Raw genomic sequence first — 27,222 nt, 5'->3', positions numbered from 1 at the left:
CTGGATGCCCAGTTTCTCAGATGGCTAGAGACAGTGTCTGTTATTTTCAGTGTGTTCCTTCCAGTTATACCTATGACACTCGCAGCAGTACTCCAAATATGTGCAGCAAAGCTCTCTACCAAAGACCTTATCTAGATTTCCATGGAGTAAAGATATTCATTGGTCTATGTTAGCACACTCCTATCACTGAGAGCTTCCCTAGATTTTTTTTATTACTGCTCCTGCACTTACATATCTGAATTTCCTTTATCCAAATCTTTTCATTCAAGCGCATCTCCCAATCTAAGGCATACCAACTTCTGAATAACTAGAAGTGGCACCTCTTGAATTCTAGCCCACCAAGAAGTAGCCATTTCTAACAACCATAACAAAATTATTTCTGATTTCCAGAGTCTCAGAGCTTTGCCATAGAAGCATTCCTTTTTTAGTGTCCTCTAATTTGTAGCTCACAAGTCATTGCCCAGATGCTACTTTAAAGAGATGGATCCCAGCTCTACTCTGTTTCAACCCTAGGTCAGTTTCCAAGTCTCGCTCATTGTCAACTTGGTTTCCTGAGCACCAGAAAGTTGTTTCCTTGCCAAACACAGCTGACCTACTTTACCTACCCATCTTCCCCACACTAGGAGCATGGATGTGGGAACCATAAAGAAGTAGGCCTGTGCCAAGGACCTGAGTTTGGTGCTACCTAGACAATTCCCAGAAATGTATTCACATTGGAATGTCACACTATCACACTTTCACTGCCATCCACATATACTCAGCTTCCTAAGACAGCATCAGGGAACCATCCTAACACCCAATTTATTACTACTGGTGAGACCACATCCTCTGTCAGTGGAAAAGAATCCCCAATCAATTAGTTATGTCTGCTGTGGAACCAATATGGGTGGTGGTGTCATCCTGGTGTTGAACTTCAAACATAAAAGATTGGACTGGGACTTCAGTTGCTATTTCAGTGCTACAGTTTCTTAGGCAAGCCACAAATTTCATTAAAAGAGAAAATTCAGAGAACACTAACATCTCTCATGTAATATTATATATATAATTCTGGCAGGCCCAATAGCAGAGATATGGAGACATGTCTAAATCCTGGCAGTGGATTCTTTTGTTAGAAACTGTGTATCAACAAATTTGGAATCCCCAGAGGGGTCAGTGCCAAGATCTGTGCTTTGTTAAAACAGAGATTAAAGGGGAAGTAGGTCTAGCAAACCAGGAATGGTAAATTAGATTATCACCCAGCAAATAATGACTCCATCTCCCACCTCTATGGGCAGCTATTTCCCAGCCCTACTGATACTGGACTTGGTCTGTGATTTGCTTTGGGCGACAGAGTGTGGGTGGATGAGAGGTGTGCCCGGCCTATGCCTGGGCCCCAGCAGCCGCCGTGTGCTTCCGTGGCTCCCATTGGCTACTGCCCTTTCAGCCTGAGCCCCAGGAGGAACACATGGAGCACAGCACCCCCGACGATTCTCAGACCTGTACAGGGGAAGACAAAGGCATGCTGTTGCATGATGCTGCACTTTGGGGTGGTCTGTTGAGTAAGCAGCAAAAGCTAACTGACTAGCCAGGTCACAAGCCACACACAGATTGGGGGGCAGGTTCCCAGAGGATGAGTTGGTCCAGTCAAGGGTGGAGTTGCTGGCTTTAAAGAAAGATTCACAGACAGTAAGACAGGGTTGGGCTTGCTCAGCAGCCCAGGAAGAATCCTGACTGACAGGCAGGGGAGGAACATGGGCCTGCCTGTCCAGGGACACCCCTCCGCAGCAGTGTGCTGCCCTCACTGTTTAGGTGGGGCAGGACCTCTGCTTTCAGCATGACTCCTGCCCACCTGGTGTTGTGAGGTTCTTGCATGGCCAGGGCGCCGGCCGAATGCACCTAAAGCCCTCATCAATATGAGACTCATTCCTTCCCTACCCTCACCTGGAGGAACCACCGCTCCCACCAGTGCAGCAGTGAGGACTGGCATTTGTGCCACATGCACCATACCTGGGACTGCACATTCCTAACCAGGGAGGGGACACAAAGATGTTTTCTTCCAATTTACCAGAAAAACTGGAGGATCTAGAACATGGGGATTTCCGAAGTCTTCGGCTAGGCTGCATGGAGCCATATGCAGCTGAGCAGTATACAACTAAATAATCCTGGTGGCCCAATCTGCCACCACTGGTTCTGAATGTCTGCAAGAACCTCAGAGAAGGTCCTGCCTTTAGCAGACCACCCAAAGCCACACCATACCCAAACAACCACTAGAGGCCCAGTCTGAACAGCAGACCAGGGCTAGCCCGTAAAGAACAGAACGAGGGTGGCAAAGATGAGAATGGGGCCCTACTCAGCTTAGAAACTAGCACGGAGATCCACTGACCACCACACAAGGAGCAAAACACTGCTCCTCTAAAGATACGAGATTCTCTGCCGGCTTCTCATGTTCCTAAAGCCCAGAGCTGGTTTGGTTTGGTCCTATTTGCTGGGGTGGGGCTGGAGGTGTGAGGAAGACCTCTGGGGTTAGACAGCATTGCTCAGGTCACCTAGAAAGAAACTAAAGCAAACCCAATATACAGAATAAAGCCGTAAATTTTCACTGTAAAAACAATATTTAAGGATTTTAAATTCAAAAGAAGACCATGTAGAAGAATTCAACACAGCGGTTGCTATTTATTAATATTTACATTAGCCACCCCAGAATCATTACAGTAGGATATTTTCATAGGAATATATGAAGAACTGGTAAGACAGTCTTATTTGGATCCCCTATTCCCTTCAACTTCCTCAAAGCCAAAACCAACATATGATACAATAGGAGAAGATGTTTTGGGAAGAGATGGAGTGAAAAGTAAAAATCAGAGAAGTCATATAAGGCACGCCACTCTGGTTCATGCCCTTGAAGCCATCACAGGAGCCACTGGAGTCTATAGCCAAGCAATAGAAGCCTCCAGGTCAGAAGGACAGAGGTTCTCAACAGGCTCTCAGGAAGACTCATCTATCTCCGTCAAAGGAAAAGAATATTTGTCCCGCATGACAGAGGAAACTCTTTATGATGCAAGAGGGTGAATCCCATAGACGGCCCAGGTCAATGTGGGAAAGATAATGCTCTCAGCTGATAAATGAGGGCTTGGCAGCTAAGAATCCAGCTCCAGTCCGGCTGTGATAGGTGCAGGGATGAGCAGAAGGAGCTGTGGTTTAAATAAACTGCTGACTCCCCAAGATTTGGGGGCCCTTTTTATTATCCTATAACCTGTAATGAGCTCAAATGCCCAAATTACAAATAACATGATAGAGATTGCTGGAGCAAGGGGTCTCCAGCACCTCTGGTAAGAATCCTGGAGTTGGGGGGTGAATAGGACTGAAGCAGCCACATGTTCATAAGAATTACCTGGGGCCTTGTTACAATGCACATTTAGAGGCCCCTCTCTGATATATTCTAAAATGATAGGACTGGGACAAGTTCTCCTGGTGGCTATTTTCAATAAGCATCTGGAGGGATTTTGACCCAGGGGTGCCCTGCTCACACTTGGAAAGACAGTGATAATGGGCCAAAACAACTCAAAAGAGTAGAAATTCAGTCCTAGGCTTTTCACAAACTAGATGTAGTACCTCAAGTCCCTGATACCTTCTGGCCTCAGTTTCTCTTATCTATTAAGTGGGGTGGTTAGGCTAGTAGGAGACTTCCGTGAACACCCACACATCCATCCTACTGCAGACAGGGCATCTCTGCTCCATCAGTTTGAGTTTTTTTAAATTGTGTCTAAGATTCTGCATTCAAAAGAAGGGAGGCTGATCATAGGCAAAAGAAACCTGCAAACTACTGGATTCAGATAGATGGTCTTTCACAGCACAAACTATGTGGAATTCTGAGCAATTTGATACATCTGTTTCATTTTCCCAAGTCCCTGATTTGCCCAGGACTTTCCCAGTTTTAGCACTGAAAGGCCCAGGAAAACCCTCCTCCGGGGCCCAACAAGGTGGCCTAAATTAACACACTTCCAATGTGTACAGTCTTCTGAAGAAAAAGCATCAGGACTGTACACTCTTCTCGGCCTTCTTTTCCTGTCTTTGGTCACTGCCAAGTTCTACAAAATCTAGCAAGGCTGATTCTCCATTTTTGTGCATCCTGAAGGGAAAAATGAGGCTGCCAGACCTTAACCCTCAGTACCCCCAACCATACATTGCCAACTGTGTTATCCCCAAGACTGGTGTCTCTAGCACTGACTACTGGTAAGGAATGCAGGAGAGTAAGGCATGACTTCTCTCCTCTCTTCTCGGTGAAGTACCTCATGACTCTGTCTGATGTCATATTAGGAAGAAATGGAATCTTAGAATATGTGTGTCTAGCAACTGAGCTAGCTTCAAAGTCCCTCACACTCATCTCCTTAAAATGAATATGGATGTAGAAGCCCTCATTAGAGAAACCTTTATTGTCCTATGTACATGAGTTTAGAATCTTTCACTGTCTTGGCACTTTTCACCTTTCGAGCTACACCAAATGAGTCATGGAATCACTCAGTGGCTTTGCAAAATGTGATGAATCTCACTTGATCATCATTCATTACTCCTCAGCTAGCTATCATTATTAATGAAGGCTGTTGGCACTGACCCAAGAGGTGAAAATTAAACCCTTTAAAAGACCATCTGACTTAGATTGTAAAGGCTAAAAAAAAGGAAGAAAACAAAAAGCTTAGAGATCATAAAGGCTGCCTGAATTCAGCTCAACTTGATTGTAAACAAGAAAAGTACATACATCACTACAAAATTAAACTGTTCACCAAAGATACTACTAAAATGCCTTTTTAAAAGATTAATGCTCAAGTTGTAGTTCTTGTATCCAAAAACTGAAAGCAACTTATCAACAGTAGAATGTGTAAATAATGATATAGTCACACAGGGAAATTCCATACAGCAGTGAAAAAGAACAGACAACTGATACACACAAAAACACACGTGAATTTTAGATTGGACTGAATGAAAAAGCCAGACACAGAAGAGTATCTAGAGCATGATCCCATTTACATGAAGTTTAAGAAGAGGCAAAACAAATCTGTGGGGATAGAGGTGAGAGCACCCTTTCTGTATTCTCCTTTGGATGAAGAGATTTGAGGATGATGGCATCCCCCTTACCTGCAAGAGAAAAGTAGGATGGCTTTGCAGAGTCATAAGGAGTCCACTGCCCTGGAATATCACTGTGCCTCTTTGCTAATTTCTTACTCTGACAATAGTGGTCATGAAGGTAAATGTAGTTGGAATCTATTCTCTTCCCTGATAAAGGGTTGCCGTTTGCACACTTTATAGGAACCCAGCCTTGATCTCTGCCAGCCCAGAAAGTTCAATGAGGTCACAGCACTTTGTAATAGAAGTAAAGATAAGAGGAAAAAGGAATTCATGTTGCAAATCATAGGTTAGCAGTCAAAGGGTTCATGTAAGGTGTAAGCAAACACATAGCACTTAGGACATAGGAGCCCTATTCTAATTGTTCATTACTTCTCCTCAATAACCTGGGAGGTAGATACTATTATTATCCCCATTTTCCAGGTGAGGAAACTGACACTAGTAAGTAGCATAAATGGGGTTTGGAACAGGCAGTCTGACACCAGGGTCTATATCCTTAAGGAGTATGTATTATATTGTCTGTAACCTGCTGATATTTCATTACATTTTCTTGCCAACATACTACTGTATTTCCTGAAATTTAACAAGTCACATTAATTATTATGCTTATTAGAAAATTTTTATAGTTTTATTCTTAAAGGTATTAGAGTTATGACAGAGTTGGATTCCCGAATGTCTGTATCTCTTGTCATCCTTCCCACCCCTTTTTCCCTTTTGCTCTCAGCAGACAGAAATGGAAAATTGCAGCTTACTTTCCATCTTCCCATACAACTTCGACAAAGGCCAACCTTCCCACTCAGCCAAGGCCTGCATTTCCAGGAGTAATCCAATGTGCCATAAAATGTTTCAGAAAGGTATTCTTTTACTCCTTGGGGTGCTGATCAAATTCTCCAGAACAGAATCAGAGTGCATTTATACCAAACTGAGACCTAAGAAAGAAGTGGAGAGTCTGGTTCAACGTGGAGTTCCCTGAAGCCTTTTTGTCTCCCCCTCCACAGTGAGGGAAAGGGCGCTTTAAACCACAAACATCATTGTCAATGAGCACTAGAAACCTTAATGCACCAGAGGGCAGGAAGATCAAAGCTTAGCACCTGGAGAGCTCCACATGGTGTGGATTAATAAAACAATGCCCTCTATTACATAAATCCTGAGCAAGGCTGCTCATGGACACACCCCCCCAAAAAAAATTACTGTAGGGGTCAGATAACTGATATACAATACACGTAGTCTCCCTGTTGGGGAACACTCTCTCATTCTAGCTCAGTTGTTGACACAAAGCAGGGAGACTTTGTTTTAGGCTTCTTTTGTCTAAAATGGACATTACAGATTTTGGACCTGGACGCAGGACATCTGCAAGGCAGCGGAAATACCAAGATCCCGCATGCTCCTTTGATTGTTACATTTAAGATATCATGTGTGCTACCAGCTCAGCTGCTGCAAAGCATTAGAAGCCATTACTCTGGGCTTGTAAAGTACTTTGGAAATACTATAGACCAGGATTAGAGAAGATGAGTATTCCACATGGTTGCAGGAGGGATGACAACCAAGGGCAGTGCTGTATAGTTAAGTTGATCTATGATCAACATGTGGGGAGCGAGAGCTTAGAGAGCCTGCTGAAGGTGTGCATGTGAATGTGTGTGTTAGTGGTTTTGAAATGAATATGTCAGTCGAACTCTAGAGGAAGGAAAAAAAAGTGGAAAGGCGGGGGATGCATGTGTCCAGGCTTTTTGTAGTTTTTTTGTGTGTGTGTGACTGTCTGAATGCAAAACCAAACTGAATCCAAATATCCACTGCTGGATGTCACTCTGGAATTTGGCTGACAAGGCCTGTGGCTTTTTTATAAGTAAGAGGCAAATCATATGGAAGTTATGAGCCCCAGTGTAAAGTAGCCGAGGTTTCAGTATTACATTCTATGTAGGAAACTTTAGCATGTGTTGATAATGTCCTGGAAACTTTCCCAGTGATAAAAATAAGATAACTTTCATTTATGTAGGCCACTGAATACTGCTAGATCCCGAACAGTGCATAAAATCTAGGCAGGTATAGTTAAAAATTATAAATCATTGATACATTATGCTCATATGCATACAAGTTATATATAATACTCATCTAATGGTGATAAACAGATACTGGCTCAGAATAAACATACCATCTATGGAACCTAATAATGTCTCGCCATTGTTAGCATGGTTCACCAAATGCCTTTCTCACTGGAATCTTATAACCAGTCTGTGTGTTTGGGAAGAGAGCTATTCTTTATTAAATTCAATTTACAGATGAGAAAACTGCCCTAAGAAATTCAGTGATGTATGCAAGCTTCCATGATTATTAACTAACAACTTACTAGACCTCAAGTTGTCTTCCTACAAGTCCAGCATAAATTCCACAATATCACATTGAGGACACAAGAAATTGGTTTTATCTGCTCTGCCCGAAACCATTCTCAAAAAACTTTGGGACTTGCAGATACCATGAGAAATGGAAAGATTAAAAATTCTCCCAAGTCATTTTGCTATGATCACCTCTCTCAGAAATACATAATTTCCTGAAAAGAGTTTAGCCAGACTCGGGGGGCTGGTGCAGGTATTACATCTCAGAACCATCCTCTATCTATGCAGAGGATCTACATATCTATCTTTTTTTGATGAACTACACAAGTCCCTCAGCTTACCTATCACATTAATTTTGAGGTGTTTTGCGGGGAAGAAGCAGAGAATAAGGGAAGATCTGCTCTGAGTTTATACATTTTTTTACCATTTTCATTGTTTCTTATGTGTAATGAAGCAACACATGGTTACTCTGGGAAATATGGAATAGACAGAACATGTAATCATTCTGTATATAGTTTTCTATAGGTGTACATCAAAATTATAAAATATTACCTGGTCAAGTTAACTTCAAAACAGTCAATTCTATTATTGCATAGGAAATGAAACCAGAATGGCCTGGTGGGAAGGGGTTGGGCATTACGGAAAAAAGCACTGTGATCTTGCACCCCATTTCATAGTAGGCACTTACACTGTTTTCAAATGCTCACTAAACCAAGGGGCTACTCTAAAATGCATTTCGAATAGCCATTCTCTTTATCAGGACCAGAAGAGGGAATGCAATGAAAAAGAAAGAATTTTCAACTTCTAGAGGAAAGTTTGGGAACTGGTTCAGAAAAATAGCCAAGCAGACTAACAGAGAACTCAGGTCCAATTATATGACTTTTTTGAGAGCTTACTTTGTTCCAAAATCTGTATTAAATGCTTTGTTTTCCATTTTATTTATTTTGCTGTTTTTAGAAAACCTTGAAACATATTGCAGATGAGCCAAGTGGAGTCCAAGAGATCAAAGAGCTTTGATCACATCACACAGGTAAATGGTGGAACCAGAATGTGAGCCCAGTTTTGAAGCAATAGAAACTCAACTCTTAAGAAAAACTCGTGCATATTTATTTAATGATTACCAAGGTGTACTTGGTTGCTTTTCCCTCTCAAGTTCCCTTTTATCACTTAATCCCCACCCTAAATTCCTGATGTAGGTATTATTTACCCCATTTTAAGAGAGAAAATTGAGTCCCAAAGAGAGTAGGTGACTTGTCTAAAATCATCTTGCTGTAAACTGGCAAAGCTGGATTGGAACCCAGATCAGATCTGATGGGTCCCAAAGCTTATATTCCTTCCCAGCATCACACCCAATCTCTGGTTCACTTTGTAAGCATAGAGAGGCCAAGCCAAACCTTGTCCTAAGTAAGAAGTACCTTCTTTATTCTGCTCAGGCAAGAGACAGCCAATATTATATTGCTTTCCTCATTTCTATCAACCAAAAGTCCATTGTCACTACTCAACCCATTTAGAACACACTGCACCACAGTGTCAGTATGGAAGAAACCTAACAAAGTACTTTAAACCAAGGCTAGTCATTCAGCTTCTAGGGATTTCAACTGTCTAGCCACTGCCATTTCAGAAATAGCAGGCATGACTATAGAAAGCCATAGAACTTTCTCAACAGCTGGGCTATCAAAGGCAGATTGAGATGCTTTAAACTGATTGCTTTGATCCATATTTCTTCAACTCCAGGCCTCCCTCCTGTGAGTAGCTCTTCCACTGAAGTCTATGAGAGCCAGGAACCCCTGGGAAAATAGGTAATATATAATACAGCCCTTTGTTCTTTAGCTGGCCTGTCAAGATTCTTTAATTTAAAATAAATCCCTTTTCTCACTTGCATTCAATTATTCTTTTTTGGCTAAAATGTCTCCATAAGTGTGTGTTATTTCCTGCTTAGTTTTTTAAGGTTTTGTTTTTAAAAAAAAGTCTCTCTATCTTGAAGAATAAGTGTGTCTTGCACAGTTTGAAGCAGAAACCATACTGACAAAACCCTTTTTATTTTTTCAAATACATTAGCTGCAGTTATAACTTCAAACCCTGGTAGAGTTTCAATCACATTGGGATACATGCAATTTATGGCAAAATAAAATAATACCAGGTCATTTGGAATATAAGAATATTCCTAGTTTACCCCTTTTGCAATTCTGTAAAAATATACCTTTGTGCATAAGTGAGCATATCAGGTTTTAAAAGTTATTTTCTCTGCAATCATAATAAGGGTCCAGGAGTTACATCTCAAAATGGTTTTTCCATGAGTTTTCAGGAAACTTGGGTTTCTGTCCAACAGTTGGCTATAGAGAGGTTTTGCTGAATGTGCTATATTTTCATCTGCCTCCTGCCTCTAAATTCTGAAAGACACAAATTACTAACCATAAATCTGCCTTCTCTACTAAAACCAAATCCATTGAGTGAAGTCATATCGTTTTGGTGACTTTTTTTATTGTCATTGAGCATTCTGTAGGCATATCTTCTGCTCATCTACTTGAAAAAATATTTCCTATTTCTCCAGTGATTTAAATTATACATGCATTCTATGATGTCATCTAGTCTTTCCATCCTGACTTGACTTCAAGCTTCTTGTAAAGAATGTTGACAACTGTCCAAGTGAGTGTTTATTACACATTGGATATTTAACACTCAGTACTTTCAGATGGTTAAGCCAATTATTAGGCGAATTAATCAGGTATATCATCTTATTTGGTAGCTGCAGATTCAGAATTTAGCATTTACCAATAAATGCTACCAAATAATATTTTAATCTAAATTCAGCATTTTTCTTTTTTAACATGGCCAAAAACACAGAGTAAATATAAAAGTGAGTGAACGTGTCTGTATGTATGAGTGCATTCAGAGGATACATATAAACACACAAATACACACATATATATTATATATGACATATTAATACATACATGTATAATTACACATATACATACATATAAAAAGCTTATTTCAAATCCTCAGTCAAAACCGTTTGGCCACATTCCTTTACCATTTTTAGGGTAAGAACAAAGAGCTTTTCTCTTACCCACATAAGGGAAATCAAGATTATTTCTCAGTGTCCCACAATGGGACTGTGTCTCTCCTTCCTTTGTCAGCTGATGTCAGCCTCCATTGAATCTGTGGACCTAGCAAGGTGTCAAATCCACTGCCTTCTGAAGTTAGTGCAGCACATCAAGCCATGATCTTTAGTGCTTAAGAGAAATGTTGTGAAAAAGCAAATCTCTTGGCAGCCATTTAAAATATGTGTAAAAAGGCCCTAATAGAACCTCATTAGATATAAACTCTGGCATCTGGGGAGGTGTGGGGGGGCGCTTAAACCTGCCCAGCACCATAATTTATTTTGCCAGGAGATAAGATACTGACCAGGGTTCAGAATGTAATCCTTCTTCAAATATTATTTCTGGGAACATTTTTCTCACCAAGCATGACCCCAGAAATTGAATCTTGCTTTCCCATCCCAGGTCTACATTCCCTAAGTTCTATTCTAAAAGTAAAATGTTCATATAGGCAAGAAGAAAGTTGGTCTTACTATCCATCAGAGAATGATTTAGGATTTTCTAATAGTTTTTCACTCCTTTCCTTTTACCCGCCTCCAGATTATCAAAACAACTTCCTAACTCATGTTTTTGGTAGATCTCATGAAAAGCTGCCACCATACCAAATTCAGCACTCTTAATTAATTATGGATGAAGATAATCAGGAAAGCATGAAAATAGCAAACCTAGAATAATACAAAAGCCTCTCATAAATGTGTAATTTCATTTGTTCTCCTTTTATAAACTTCCTATCTATCTTTTGACCAGCAGAGCATCCGTTGAAAAGGAAATAGCACAAGTATTTCAGTCAAAAACAATAATTAGCATTAACATTTATGGTTTCCTATTTGTCAGAGATTGTGTGTTTTATCTACTGATTGTCAAGCCACACTATGAGAAAATCTATTACCCCATTTTACAAGTGAGGAAACTGAAACATAAAGATAGAATGAACTTGCTAAATCATATAGCTGTAAGCAGTATCTTATCCAGTAATCCCATTGCTGGGAAAAAAAAAACTTAAAAAGCTGTATATACAAATATGTTAATGGTTTTAAGATAATAAAGAACACACAATTAGTTACTGAAAGAACTGGGTTTTGAACCCAAGCAGTCTCCACAGCACCATACACTGAACTGTAGTACTATACCACCTGCTCCAAGATATAGGATTTATAAAGACTGGGCACTGTACCTTTAAGTGCTTGTGGGATAGCAGAAGGAATAATATCAACACCAAGAAGCAAATAGAAGACAGGTAAATGATAAAATGTGTGGCAGACACTGTAGTGTGGGCTGGAGTAGCCACAGAAGTATAGAGGAAGATGCTTGAGGCAGATGCTGAGAAAGGGGCTTTAGGAGACAGGAAGGCATGGCACTGATGAATAATAGTAACTAGCCTTTACTGGGAAGTTACTATGTGCCCAGCATGTTTTTAATTGCTTTCCAGTTTCCAGTTCACCCATGCAAGATTTAATCCTTCTGCTCACAGATGTACCACATTTGGGGTGTTAATGTCAACAGCTCAAAGAACCAGCTTTTAACTTGAAGATTAAATCATAGAAAAAGACCAAACTCATAACTATACTGTAGCTTACCAGTGAAAAAAAAATCTATTAATTACTCCCACTCATCAGATAGAATTTGAAGATTGCATGAGAAGGCTGAGGAGAAAAAGACAAAATGTGCTGCCATTTTTCAGATTCAACACAATCAGCCTTCCAAAAATACCAATCCACCATTTTCTTTTATCACAGGATACATACTCCAGGTTTGTCATTTTACAACCACATCCACTCATAACTTGAGCTTGTAACAGACTTTTCATATTATGAGTTTCATAATCAAGGGATATATAAATATTTTTGACATTAAGAAAGGTCCTCACTGGCCTGCTATGGTCTATAGACACTTAAAAAGTAAATGCATTTTCTCTTTGTAGAGTTTAATATTCAATATAGTCCTATTAATCATTTCGTTTTATTAAAATCTTCCCAAAATATGTTTGTTGCTGTTTTATCTGTCAGACAAAGCTGTGTTTAAGGCCCAACCGTGATCCTACCAGTTTCTCCCAGTTTCCAACTTTATTCTTCAACTAATTTTAGCCTCCATTATTCTAGAAAGATTCACAGTTGTCATATTTGCACCATGGATTACACATTTGTCAATTATATTTGTGGAAAAACACTCATTATCAGGTTTGAGCATTACTTTGATGTTCAGAATTTGCAACTGACAGCAAACCCAAGTCATACTGACTTGACCAATGAGCACTTATTGAGATAGCTTACTCACTTCAGTGGTGCAGAATGCACAGGACTGACATCAGCCATCACAATAGGAAATTTAAAGTCCATCACCCAGAAATAGTCCAGTTTACTGACTCAGAGCCTATTGATTGGGGGAAGAGCAGGTCCTCCTGAGATAGGATCTTTCAATGCAACTTCAAGTATAATAGTCAATGTTCCTATGATACTTCCCCCAAGGAATCTTCAGTTATTTTCCATGGTAACTGTGTACTGGGAAAGGGAATATTCAAACTTTTTGAAGACAAATAGATAGAGTCTGAGCTAACACTAGTAGCAGAAGACTCAAATGCCAAAGAGGTACTCTAGTTAGAGTAGGGGCTTTGGAGATCAGGTGTTAAGTAACTACACATCCTAATTTTATCTCCCACTTAGTATACTGGTTTATTTCCCCAAACCCTGAGTATATAACTGGAGTATAAATCATTAGCAGCTATCATAATATTCACATTTGTTTCCTTACATATGGAGTATGAGCCATCATGACAGAACTGGAAACACCTGAATCTACTGTCCCCAACCTGCTAATAAAATGAAGAATGGAGGGAGCAGAGAAAAAGATGACAGAGTAAGAAAGCAAGGCAGAAAACTCCTCTCAAAAACACATAAAATAAGAAAATACAGCAAATAAAACTAATCCTGAAAATGACCTGAAGACTGCAGAAGAGCACCTTGGGAAAAAAGAGAAGCCCACACAGAAAAGAGTAAAGTGGCAGAGCCAAGATTGAACGGGACCCAAGCCCTACCCCAAAACCAGCCCACAGGTGAGAGAAAGAGGAGCACAGGAGGGAGGGGATAGGAGCCCAGGAACGCTACACACCTGGCCCTGGAGATCTGCGCTGGGAGCACAAGTCCAGATTGCACTGGGTTCTGGTGACTAGCAGAGCTGGACACCAGGGACAGATGGAACATTCTGGGGGGCTGAGACTCCAGCCGCTTGTGGAGGACAAGCATGCTCTGCCAAACCTGTAACCCAAAGCAGAGGTGGCAGTTTGAAAGACTTGCCAGCAGTGCAAAGAATGCCAGAGGGGCGAGGGTTGGATGGAGCTCTCTCTTCAGGAGAAAGGGCAGGTGGGCCTTACCTCCCCAGCGCTCCCTTGGCCCAACATGTCAGGAACTCTCAGGAGCCCCAGATGCTCCATCCACCTCACTGGCAACTCAGCCCTGACACACATTCCTGCATGCATGTTGGTGAGCCAACCCACTCTGCTCAGCAGCAACATCAGACTTTGCTGCCTGGCAAGCAGAGGGAGACTCTCCCAGCTTCCTTGGATCCATTTCAGCCCAACCAAGGAGGTGTCTGCAGGAGTCAGCCCCATGAGCTCCTTCCTCCACACATGTGCCCAGGCCCAGTGCTGCACCTTGGGCCTGGGCAAAGCCACACATCAGCTCACCCATCCCACTAACCCTGCAGCCCTCTATTGCTGCAAGGCAAGCAGAGGGTGGTCCCACCCACAGTGATCCCAACAGAGACTTCTGCACTGAGCACAAAGGTGGCAGCTAAAGCAAACTGCTGGCACAGACTCAGACCACTACAGAAGACAGACAGAACGGTGGCCCCACTCACTGCATGGGGCACCTGCAAAGTAGAACCAGACACTAGAGAGTCAAGAGTCTGGAGCCTCTGGGCACCATAGGATGCCTCCTTCATAAAGCTATTACTCTAAAGGCCAGGAAGCATAGCAGAGCCATCTAATATAAAGGAGGAAACATAGAAACCCTGACAAAATGAGGAGATAAAATGACAAAATGTTCCAAAAAAAACTGTAAGACAAGATAGCAGAAAGAGGGCTAAATGAAATGGAGATCACCAATCTTCTTGATAAAGATTTCAAAGTAAAAGTCATAAACATGCTCAGTGATTTACAGAAAAATATTCAATATCTCAGGGAAGACTCCAACAAAGAGATAAAAGAGCTGAGAAAAAGCCATGCAGAACTGAAGAATACAATGACAGAAATGAAACATACAATGGAAGGATTAAAGAGTGGGTGTCTGCAAGTAGAGATAATGAGATGGAAATTAGAGAACAGGAACACAGTGAAGCTGAGGAACAAAGAAAAAAAAGGATCTCTAGAAATGAAAGAATGATAAGAGCTGTGTGACCAATCCAAATGAAACAATATTCGCATGACATGGGTACCAGAAGGAGAAGAGGGAGACAAAGAGCTAGAAAGTCTCTTTGAGGAAATAGTTGTTGAAAACTCCCCCATCTGGGGAAGGAAATAGACACTCAGGTCATGGAAGCACAGAGAGCCCCTAACAAAAGGAACCCCAGGAAGACAAAACCAAGACAAAATTAAAATGGCAAATATGAAGGATAAGGGGAGAGTGTTGAAAGCAGACAGAGAGAGAAAAATGATTAATGATAAAGGAAACCCCAACAAGGCTCTCAGTAGACTTCTCAGCAGAAACTTTACAGGCCAGAAGGGAGTGGCATGAAACATTTAATGGACTAAAACAGAAGGACCTTCATCCAAGAAATCTGTAACTGACAAGATTATTATTTAAATTTGAAGCAGGGGTTAAACAATTTCCAGATAAATAAAAGTTGAAGTAATTCACCAACATTAAGACAGCCTTACAAAATATGATAAAGATTCTGCTGTAAATGGAAATGTTCCTAAGGCTGAATAGCTTTCACCAGTGAAAATAAACCTACAGTAAAAGTAGCAGAACAATTAATTACCAAGCAAGTATGAAATTTAAACAAAGGAACAAAATCAACTATACAGAAAATCAGTCAAGGGATACACAAAAAATTCAGATTATGACATCTAATATATAAAGTGTAGAGGAGGAAGAAGGTAAAAATAAAGCACCTTTAGACTGTGTTTGAAATAGAGTAATCAGCAACTTAATACAGACTGTTGTACAGTAATGAAGCTATCATTGAGCCTCTGTTAACCACAAAACTAAAGCCTACAATAAACACACAAAAAATTAAAACAGAGAAATCTAATCACAACACTAAAGAAAAACATCAAATAACAAGAGTATGAGAGAGGAAGAAAGGAACAGAGAAACAATAAATTGGCAATAAGTACATATCAATAATAACTTTAAATAAAAATGGACTGATGTATCATCAAAAGACATAGAGTGGCAGAATGGATAAAGAAACAAGACCCAACTATATGCAGCCTACAAGAGACTCATTTCAGATCTAAAGACATGCACAGACTAAAAATAAAGGGATGGAAAAAGACAGTTGATGCAAATAATAGAGAGAAAAAAGCAAGAGTAGCAGTACTTATATCAGACAAAATAGATTTCAAAACAAAGAAAGTAACAAGAGACAAAGAAGAACATTACATAACGATAAAGGGATCAGTCCAACAAAAGGATATAACCATTATAAATACCTAAGCACCCAACATAGGAGCACCTAAATATGTAAGACAAGTACTAAAAGAATTAAAGGGGGAAATAGACTGCAACACATTCACTTTAGGAGACTTTAACACACCACTCACTCCAAAGGACAGATCAACAGGACAGAAAATAAGTAAGGAAACAGAGGCACTGAACAATACATTAGATCAAATGGACTTAACAGATATCTACAGAACAGTCCACCCAAGAGCAGCAGGATACACATTCCTCTAAAGTATACATGGACTGTTTTCCAGAATAGATTACATAATAGGCCACAAAAAAAGAGTCAATAAATTTTTAAAAATTGAAATTGTATCAAGCACCTTCTCAGTCCACAATAGTATTAAACTAGAAATACATTACACAAGAAAACAAAAAAGCCTACAAACACATGGAGGCTAAATAACAGGCTTCTAAATAATCAATGGATCAGTGAACAAATTAAAACAGAAATGAAGCAATACATGGAGGCAAATGAAGACAAGATTCAAAAGCCTAAAATCTGTGGGTCACTATGAAGGCAGTTCTAAGAAGGAAGTACAAAGCAATACAAGTTTACCTCAAGAAACAAGAACAATCCCAAATAAACAGTCTAAACTCACAATTAAAAAACTAGTAAAAGAAGACAAATGAATCTCAAACTTAGTAGAAGGAGGAACATAATAAAGATCAGAGCAGAAATAAATAAAATAAAATAGAGAAGAATAAAACAATAGGAAAAAAATCAGTGAAACCAGGAGGTGGTTCTTTGAGAAAATAAAGAAATTAGATAAACCCCTTCCAAGACTTATCAAGAAAAAAGAAATCACACACATAAACAAAATCAGAAACAAAGGAATAATCATAACAGATACCACAGAAATGCAAATAATTATTAGAAAATACTATGAAAAATTATATGCCAATAAATCAAACAACCTAGAAGAAATGGAAACGTCCTAGGAAAAAAAAAACATTCCATGACTAACCCAGGAAAAAAAAAGAAAATCTGAACAGACCAATTACTAGCAAGGAAATTGAATTGGTAATCAAAAACTTCTTAAAAACAAAAATCCAATCAGATGGTTTCACAGCTGAAGTCTACCAAACATTTAAAGAGCTAATACCCATCCCTCTTAAAGTATTCCAAAAAGTGGAATTGGAGGGAATACTTCCAAACTCATTCTATGAAGCCAGCATCATTCTAATACCAAAAACAAAGACACTGCAAAACAGAAAATTATAGACCTATATCCCTGATGAACATAAATGCAAAAATCCTCAACAAAATATTAGCAAACAGAACTCAAAAATACATCAAAAAGATCACACATCATGAACAAGTGGGATTTAATCCAGGGATGCCAGGATGGTACAATATCTGTAAATCAATCAATATCATACACAAAGTTAGTCACAGGGATGTAGTACAGCATGGAGAACAGTCAATGATTCTGTAACATATTTGTATGTTGATAGATAGTGACTGCACTAGAGAGGGTGAGGATTTAATAATATGAGTAACTGTTGAACCACTCTGTTGTACATTTAAAACCAATATAAGATTGCATATCAATAATATTTCAATAAAAAAAGAAAAACAATACCTCACCACCATAAAAACTTAAAGGATACAAGCATGATTAACTCCATCATATCACTGTTCAACTCAACTATCTGACACCTGAACAAGTAGATTAATTGCGGCAGATGATGGTGAATTACCGTGAACTTATGCACATGCTTGTCCCAGTCACAGCTGCTCTAGTAATATGTCCAATTTCCACTAGCAAGATCAACACAGCTTCTGGCACTTGGTATGCAGCTATCACAGTGGCCAATGTATTCTACTCAACTCACAATACTATGAAGAATCAAAGGCAGCATAGCTTCACGTGAGAAGACAACAGTACACATTGTCTTGCCCCAGGGCTATATTAACTCTCTTGTTCTCCAATGTTACACAGTCCGTAGGGACCCTGATGTTCTTGCCATTTCACCAAACTTTATGAGGGTCAACTAGATTAATGACATGTCATTACCAAGTGAGCAAAATGCCTAGTAATCTCCAAATGCCATATGCCAGAGGGTGGGAGTCTTGGAGACCAGCCACATCAGCAAAGTATTTTAGAGATACAATGTTCTGGGATATTGCAGGATGTCTCTTCCAAGGTTAAGAGCTAGTTGCCGTGGGCTAGTCATTATAGGTTGTTTATTATACCTGTAAGAAAGGAGCACAGGGTTTTTGGTCTCTAGATTCTGGGAGCAACATCTACTACACATGAGAAAACTGCTTTTATCCATTTATCAGATATCTTATGTCGAGGTCCCCAGTAGTCGACTCTGAGGTAGGGATGTGAGTACAAGTGGTTTATTTGAAGGGGGATCTTAAAGAAGAAGTGGGACAAGAAAGGGAAAGACATCATTAAAGGGTGTGTTATCAGGATTGCCATCATTGACACCAAGAGGGTCAAACCCACTTGGAAATTCTGGGAGACCATGTAGAACATAACTTGGAATTATCTAAAACAAACAGTAAACCCATCTGCCATTGCTTGAGGGCTGCTTCCAGGAGCATTCATTCTCTGGCACTTCTGGTTTTCCCTGTGCATAAGAGCTCCTAAGGAGCTAAAACACCTCATGCAGAGAGTCATGAGTATTCAGAGTAAACAACTTTTCATATAGAGAACTGACTATTAAGGCCATTCAAGGCAGGCACTCAAAGTGTTGGCTCTATCTGGTGATTCTAAAGATTCAAATGTGGCCAGAACCCTAAGAGATCAAGGCTGTGGTATAAGCTCCCCACACACAGTCTATGTGACCCAGTAGATGCAATGCTGATGAAGGTGTTTCTAGTGAATAAGAATACTCCATGGAATACCTGGCAAGCCTCAACAGGAAAATAGCAGGCTCTGCCACAGAGGTTCCAAAGTAAACCCTTTTTTAGCAGAACTACAGTCCATTTGAAAAAACAGTTACTGTGAAGGACATTAAATGAGTGTATTTGGAGCTACCCATCATGATCTGGGTATTGTCATAGCCCAGTCAGAAGAGCTGGTACCACACAAATTTATTGTATAATGGAAATTATGCATTCAGGATTGGGCTCAAGAACATCCACAATAAATTTCACAAACACAGGAGCCAGACTCTCGCGCCACTTACCCTCATCGCCCTGATCCATGTCCCTCAACTGCACTCCTCCTGGTCCCTGGGGCCTCGCTGGATGCTTTGAATCTTCTTATCCTAAGTATTGGTTCCCCTTCTTTGGGATTCAGTTTACCCAATAAAGCTTAGAATCTTCAACAGCTCTTAAATTTAGTGCAGATTTTCATTTTGAGTCGAGGGCTTCATTTGGAGGACATGTAGCAATTCACAGAGCAAGAGAAAAGCTTTGCTACTTCACATGCTCTTCCAGAAGCTAATCAGGGTTCAGGAAGCCATGAAGATAACAGATATATGTTTCAGATTCCTTTCTTCCATGAGAAAGCGTCTATGGGAAAAGCCGTAAGGAAATCCCATGCGCCACTTGTGGGAAATGGCATTAACGGAAATGAGAATGAGCTCAAAAGAATTAGATCGGAAAGGGTCTCTGAAAAGTTTCCAAATATCTCATTATTATCCTCTCTGAAAGCTGAGGGAATTTATACTTACAGAGAATGGCTCTACTTACATCCACCTATACTAGGCATTGTATGATGTGTTTTACATATTAAATCTTAATACCAATCCTACTATGTGGGTAATATTAGGCCTATTTTACAAAAGAGAAATGTCAAAATCAGAGAGAGAAAGCAATGAAGCCAGAATTCTAACTCTGAGCACAGAAGTCCATGCTTAATCACTATGAATGCCTAGTCAGATGGTCAAATTTCTGCCTACTTAAATTATCTCTTAGGTGACAGGCCTCAGGAAAATCCTCTGCCAAAATAGAGCCTGTACTCACTGGCACAAGCATGGAATTTTTTTTTTTCCTTCTCACAAAAGCAGGCTTTTGTGAACCAACAGGCTGTGATCATTATTCCTAACCTCCCATGTACTTCCAAGGCACTTCGTACATAAAAATTCCAGAGGCAGTCCCAAGATGCAAAGGACTTCCTTCTACTTTGTTGTTCTGCTATCCTCAATACATGACTTCCATCTCACAGTCCAAAATATAGGCTCTGAAATTGCTTTTTCACTTCCCAAAAGAAAGACTGAGTGAGGACAAGTCACTGGAGAAGGGAACATCTGTGAGCCATTAGCTGCCAACACTCCCAACAGCTGGGAGATGGGTGACCCAGCTCAGGAAAGGGGAGCGGAGCAGGGCTTCAGCAGCGTCCAGTCACTGAATACACACTCAGGACAGCCAAAAGGAGAAAAGGGCATCCTCACTCTCTTTAAGGGCATTTCCCAAAACGGGTGCATGCCCTTCTGCCTACAGTCCCTTTATTGGAAGATAGCTGCAAATGGCTGCAGGGGAAATTGCAGAATAAGGTCTTTATTACAGATGGCTGTATTCCAAGCCATAAATTGTTAAATTTTTAGATTTAAAATATGGGGAGACAATTAGCAGTCTGTAGTGCAAGTAGCCAATTTGATCCTCAATGCTCCTCCCCACTGGCAGGGGCATTTGCATATGCCTGTGGGCTTCTGGTTGTTCCACACATCCTCCCCACTGAGCTGGCACTGACCCTGGGAACCTTCATGTTGATCACAATTCAACTCCACCTAGTGGGGGCCTTTTCACACCCAGTTTACAGTCTTGACATCTTAGTGTCACCTGCTCTGTTTTCCAGTTAGAATCCCTTCTCTCAATTCTGAGTTCTGGGTCTCTAAGACATCCTCACACAAATGACATAAAAATATAGTGCCACTTTTGGGGAAAACAGCTCCCTGCTCCCACTTTAGTGTAGTTTTATCCTTATTTACTAACAGTTACCACAATTTAATAGAAATTGTAATTCCACACTCAGAATAAAAGGACACGTGCAAAGGGCAGCAATTGTAAGGTTGCTCTGTGCATGGGTAATACTGTTCTTCCCCCTTAATTATAAGGTTAAGAACAGATTTCAAGGCAGTATACCCTACAAACAAGGGAAGGGAGACTGGGCATTCTGTGTCAGATTTTTAAATTATAAAAGAAATTACACAGAGATATAAAACCTTAGTGAGAAATGGGCTAAGGATACAAGCAAAAGAAGAAATTAAAATGGACAATAACTCTATGAAGATATATCCAACTTCCTTAATCACCTAAGAAAACAAATTAATGAGACATCTTCACTTGTCTTCTACCTATCTGACTGATAAAGATTAAGGAGAACTGTATAGATACAGAAAATGATACCGTCAAACTTAACTAGCTGAAGTTGAAACTAGTACAACCTTTGGGATGCCAACTTGGGAAAACAAAAAATCCTTTTAAAAATGCCTTGCCCCAGTGAGTCTCCCCTGCTAGGATCTGGACAAGTATGAAGCATGTTTGTACAAGACTGTTCATCTCAGATTTGTTTATGATAGAAGAAAACCCAAATGTCCAGTGCTAAAGCAGTTAGATATGTAATGGAATGCTCTGTAGCCATGGGAAATCTAAGGAAGTCTGTAAGTCACTGATGAAGAAAGATAGGTTACATTTGAATTTAGAAAAAACATGTAGCTTACATAACAATATATACTCTGTATGCAATACTGTTTTTGTAAAATGTGTATAATTACATAGTTTTTATATTTACAGTATAAATAGTAGAGGATATATACCAAAAATGTTACCTATGATTTTCTCCAGGAAGCAGAATTTCTGATTTTATTCATTTTTTTCTTTTTGCATATTTGTATATTGTAAGATTTCCCCAAACATCACCCATTAATTGAGAAGCTGCTTTAAGTCATAAAAAATCTTAAAAAATACAGAATTGAACATTAACTATTTCCTCAGAATGGAAATAACTTTCTAAATGATAGAAATCACAAAGGAAAAGACTATTTACCAAAATTGACAGTTTTGGTGTGTCAAAAAAAAAAACGTAAGATGTCTCAAGAAAAATGATATTCATAGTAATACATCAAATTTCATATATAAAGGGCAAACAATCATCAGGAGCTGGAAAACTGGTTAGCCTTTGATCCAATAATGTCCTAGAGAAACAATCCAATTAAAGAAATGCTACAATCAGGAAGATGTTTATGACAGGATTTTTATAATTGAAAATTAGTGAAAATAGACTAAATGTCAACAACTGAAGAACACTTAAATATACTGTGGGTAAAATTACTAAATGGAATATAATGCAACCATTAAAATTATGAGTATGATTATTATGTAACAAAAGAGAAAAAATTCTTAGTTAAGTGCCAAGAGCAGGATACTGAACTGTATGATATTAAAAAAAGACTAAAGCAAAAAATGCACATATAGTAAGACAATAAATTTTTAATTTGTCATTGTTTTATTTAAAGAATATGTATTTTTAGTCATCTTTTAAGTGGTGGTTATGAAAGCTATACAACAACATTGAAAATTATAATACAATGTTATCTGAAAAATGTATATTCAGTTGTATGTACATTGGATAACAACATAATATTCTTTCATAAGAAAGCTGTTGTTGCTATGGTAATAAATTTATGGGAAATTTTTCTCCCATCTAATAATCAAAATTATATAATTATGTAAAAATAACTGATTCAGAAGTAAGAAGTAGATATGGTGCACATGATAGTATATCAACATACTTTGAGCCAAAAAAGATCTGTGATACTATAAGAATAAGGAGCTTAGATCCAGATTTACCATCTTCCTTTCTTTCCTTTTCGTGTTCAAAAACTACAAATCATTAATCAGCATTTAATTTTCTTAACAAATAGAAAATAGTTTAGCAATGATTTTGAGAAGATTATATGATAGACAGACAGACAGACATTTTGCAAACTTCTGAGTGGCATTAAATAGCCTGAATTTCTTTTCTGGGATGAGGAAATGAGAAGAGACACAGTGCCACTTCCTAGTTCCTAAGTATTTCATAATCAGTTTTCTATGACTCTCCCACAAGCCTGGCTTGGGTCCCAGAAAAGAAAATATGAACTTTCTATTTCTTCACTGGCCTATAATACAACTAATGAAAAAGAAAAGAATGCCCTGGATCTGTTCTCTTCCCTGAGCAAATATTTCCAATGTGCCAACTGTTCACACATGGCTTCTGAACTTTTCCCATCCATACACAGTGTCCGACAGGATGTGCAAACTACCAGTAATTCTCAGGATGTGGGACTCTCCCTGCCATCCTTCAAGGTGAGCATGGAAGCATTTGTCAGGACAGCCTTGCCTGCAGTCATCCAGCTGGTATCCATTCCTCCCATAAATCACAAAAGATGTGAAGGAAGGGAAGGACACAGAGACACTGGCTTCAAGCAAACATGTTGTACTATTCTCTGTTCAGTACCACAATTTTCAAGATGTATTTGAGAAAAATTGGAAAACAAGCAGCTAAGGAAAAGGCTGGCTGCCTGACAGTTTGGCCTGTGAATTAATAGCCATGACTTAACACAACTGAGCTGCACAATGGCCATAATCTTTTCCAGAGGGCCTTCAGCATGTTTTCAGCTGCTTAGAAAGATTTAGTTCCACTTGCTGACATCACCTCTTGGGGGTTATTTAAGTGCTCAGGTATTTTTCCAAGCAGCCTGGCTGGGTTTCTCTATAGCACACCCCAGCCCAGGGGTATACTATACTCAGCACCTTCTTAACAATGACATAGAAGACCAATGACATTTGGCCCATGGGCTAAGTCAGATCTGACAAACTCCATCCCCCACAAGAATATTGGGCAGAGAAGTCAAATATTAAACTAATTTCTAATCATAACTACTCACAGTACCTCTAAATGAAATGCTACCCTTCTCCCTCCCATTCAAGAAGGCATTCAATGTAATTTCTATCAAAATACCATATGATTTCAGCTATATGTGGAATCTAACAAACAAAACAATGAACAAACAACAAAAACAGATTCAGATACAGAGAACAATATGGTGGTTGCTGAGGGCAGGGGAAGTAGGCAAAATTGGGGAAGAGGATTAAAATATACAAACTTCCAGTTACAAAATAAGACATGGGAATGCAATGTACAGCATAGGGAATACAATTAATAATATTGTAACAGCTTTTTATGGTAACAGATGGTTACTAGATTTATCATGGTGATCACATCATGTGTATAAATGTTGAATCATTATGTTGTACACCTGAAGCTAATACAATATTGTATGTCAACGACACTGCAATAAAAAGAAGGCACATAATATCATTCCCTGCACCCCTCTTCCACCCTCATGCCTCATATCATAGGACATATCATGGGGAAAACTTTCAAGTCACTGAAATGTATTCAAAATTCAAATTATTAGCAAGCAGGCATTGTAGTTTTTAGTAATAAAAAAAGACTGATGATGCAATGTAGATCTATACATTAGGTGAGCCTTACTGCCTTAACTACTCAGCAGCTCAGCATACATTTGACTCCTTAAGATACCAGAGCATACACTAGCTCTATTCTTCCCATAAAAGCGAACATGGGTTTAGCTCTTGGTGGCTTCTATCATCAGTTCTTTACAAAGCCCATTTGGCTGTTTCTATTACTCCTTCCGTGGCTGACATTCCTGCAGTATCAAACCCATGTTTTCCCTCCTCTTGTCAAGAGCTACATCAAGGAAAAGAGCAAGATCCAGTAGAAAGAGTTCAGTGGCGACACTGAGCCAGGCTGCTGCCAGCTGTAGTTCAAGACCCAAGCAGCCAAAGCTACTGTTTACCTCCCCAAATGTCATCTGTCGCCAGTTGTTATTATTTTTCCGACACTGTTTCCAATCTTGCTAATTATCATCTGTGGTTACTTAGGCTTATTTTGAATATTATACATACAAAAGAATACGTAATAGTATATGTAGAGTTAGAAGAATAATTATAAAGTAACTACCCATGTACCCAATGCCTCACTTAAGAAATAGAACATAACCCATCCTTTGGAAGCTCCTTCCCAATAACATTCCCTGCACCCCTCTTCTACCCTCATGCCTCATAGAGGAAGCCACTACTCTAGTTTTATATAATTGTTCCTTTATTTTTAGACTTACTGATGATGTATACCTAAACAATATATTGCTTAGTTCTGCCTGATTTTGAACTTTATGTTAATGAATCATACTAAATATATTCTTCTGAGACTTCTGAAGAGGTAACAGTGGGTTTCTGAGATTCATCTATCTTGATAACTATAGCTTTAGTCCATTTCTTTTGACTGCTGTATAGTATTCTGTTATATGCATACGCTCGACTTTGTTAGTTCTATCGAAATGTTTCCAGTTCTTGTTTGCTCACTTGCTTTTTAGAAAATGGCTTCTGTGAACATTCTTGGCTATGTCTCTAAAGTGTACAAGGGCAAAGAGTTCTCTAAAGGTTTTCCTTAGGAGTGAAATTGCTGACTCAGGGGATCCACATGGTCAACTTTATTTAAAGCACATTTCTACATACTCTGACCTTGTTCCTGAGCTTCCTGTTCTGCTTAACTAGTCTTGACTCAATTCCTGCACCAATACCACACTGTTGAAATCACCACAATTCTATTAAAAGTCACTTATCCAAATAAAGTTTTGAGTCTGTTAACTAATTACACTTTTAAAAAGCCAGTTTGGTTGTTGATTATAATTACTATCCATCTATGAATAATTGAAGACGTTAACATATTTCTACCCAACTATTTGAAATCCCCTTTTAGTTAGAACTTTAATACCTTTTAATAGCATAATATTTTTTGATGAAAGTCTTACACTTAATTTTCATTGAGTCCCATACACCTTGTAATTCTATAGTTATTGTAAAATACAAAACTCTTTGAAATTACATTGTCTAACTGATTGTTGGTGGTGTGTGTAATTCAATCGACTTTGGTATATTGATTTAATATGCAGCAACCTTTCTAAGTGCACCTATTACTTCTAATAACTTATTCAAATACTCTTTTGCAATTATTCCATTTTGAATAATGACAGTTTTAATTCCTCCTTTCTAATCACTAATCCTTAATTTTTGTGTTTTTTTGCCTGCCTCACTACCCTGGCTAGAACATTAAATGTTGAGTAGAAGTGGTTATGGTAGACATCCCCGTCCTGCTCATCTCGGAGGGAACATTTTCAACATTTACCATTAACTATGACTTTTCATAGTTGCCCTTGATCAGGTTAAGAAAGTTCCCTCTACTAGTTTGCTAAAAGTTTTTATCATGAATGAGTCTGTTCATCAAATGGGGTTACTAATACTGAAACCTGAAATTAAAAAGACATAAATTTAGGCCTCCAGTCAAGGAAAAGCTGACCTGAGCAGCAGGTCCTTCCCACAAAGGAGGTCCCTTCACAGTATCTGGCATGGGGCAGAGATTTACGTCCTCTACAGAAAGCTGCATTCCTATAATAGAGGAAGGTAAAGCCAAGATAAGCATGACCCACTTTTCTTCCAAAAATTACTAATCAGAAGAGTCAGTTCACCACCCCTAGGGTAGAGCTAGGAAGAAGCTGATAGAATTTTCTATGCAAGGAATTAAATAAAGAGTGAGAGAAAAACGTTTTCCTTAAGTTCACCTATTTCAAAGATGAGGCACTTGCACATGCTGAAGGACCTGCTTTGTAGAACAGGATTGGCAGTGAGGAGAAATACATTGTGTCCTACTTAATTTCTCAACAACTATGCAAACAACAAAGAAATCAGTCATTCCTATTTCCAACCATCTGCTTCGAGGTTGGGAACAATCAGGATAGGTTCTCTCCTGACTAGAGTTTGAACCGCTCAGTCCATATACACTGTATACACAGCTAGAAGCAGACTCTCTCTAATCCGTCCTCCATGAAGGAGTTAACTTTCAGACTTTCTTGACCATAGTCCACAATAAGAGATAAATTTTACAAGATGGCTTCACATGTGCCACCCAAAAATATATATAAAACTGAGAAAGGCTTCACAATTCTTGCCCTCACTTCATGTAAAGCAGTGAAGTGTTTCAGAGCTTTACTTTGCTCATCTTG

At 39.2% G+C, this 27,222-nt stretch overlaps 1 protein-coding gene across 3 annotated transcripts in view; it reads right to left on the bottom strand.

The window, feature by feature from the left end:
• Positions 1-27,222, bottom strand: part of DMRT2 (doublesex and mab-3 related transcription factor 2) — a 702,116-nt gene that overhangs the window by 530,295 nt on the left and 144,599 nt on the right. For 2 of the 3 annotated variants that reach the window (XM_057498609.1, XM_057498610.1), the window contains one exon: positions 24,475-26,608. The exons of the other annotated variant lie outside the window; for it this stretch is intronic. In XM_057498609.1, coding sequence (XP_057354592.1) covers positions 26,476-26,608 — 133 coding nt within the window. In that variant the 3' untranslated portion in view covers positions 24,475-26,475. Of the gene's footprint in view, positions 1-24,474; positions 26,609-27,222 lie in introns of those variants that run through there. 3 annotated transcript variants of the gene reach the window in all.

This window comes from Manis pentadactyla, chromosome 3, assembly GCF_030020395.1.
Source record: "Manis pentadactyla isolate mManPen7 chromosome 3, mManPen7.hap1, whole genome shotgun sequence".
Classification (NCBI taxonomy): domain Eukaryota; kingdom Metazoa; phylum Chordata; class Mammalia; order Pholidota; family Manidae; genus Manis; species Manis pentadactyla.
Note: the sequence above shows the minus strand (reverse complement) of the source record. Positions and strands in the feature narration are given on the sequence as shown.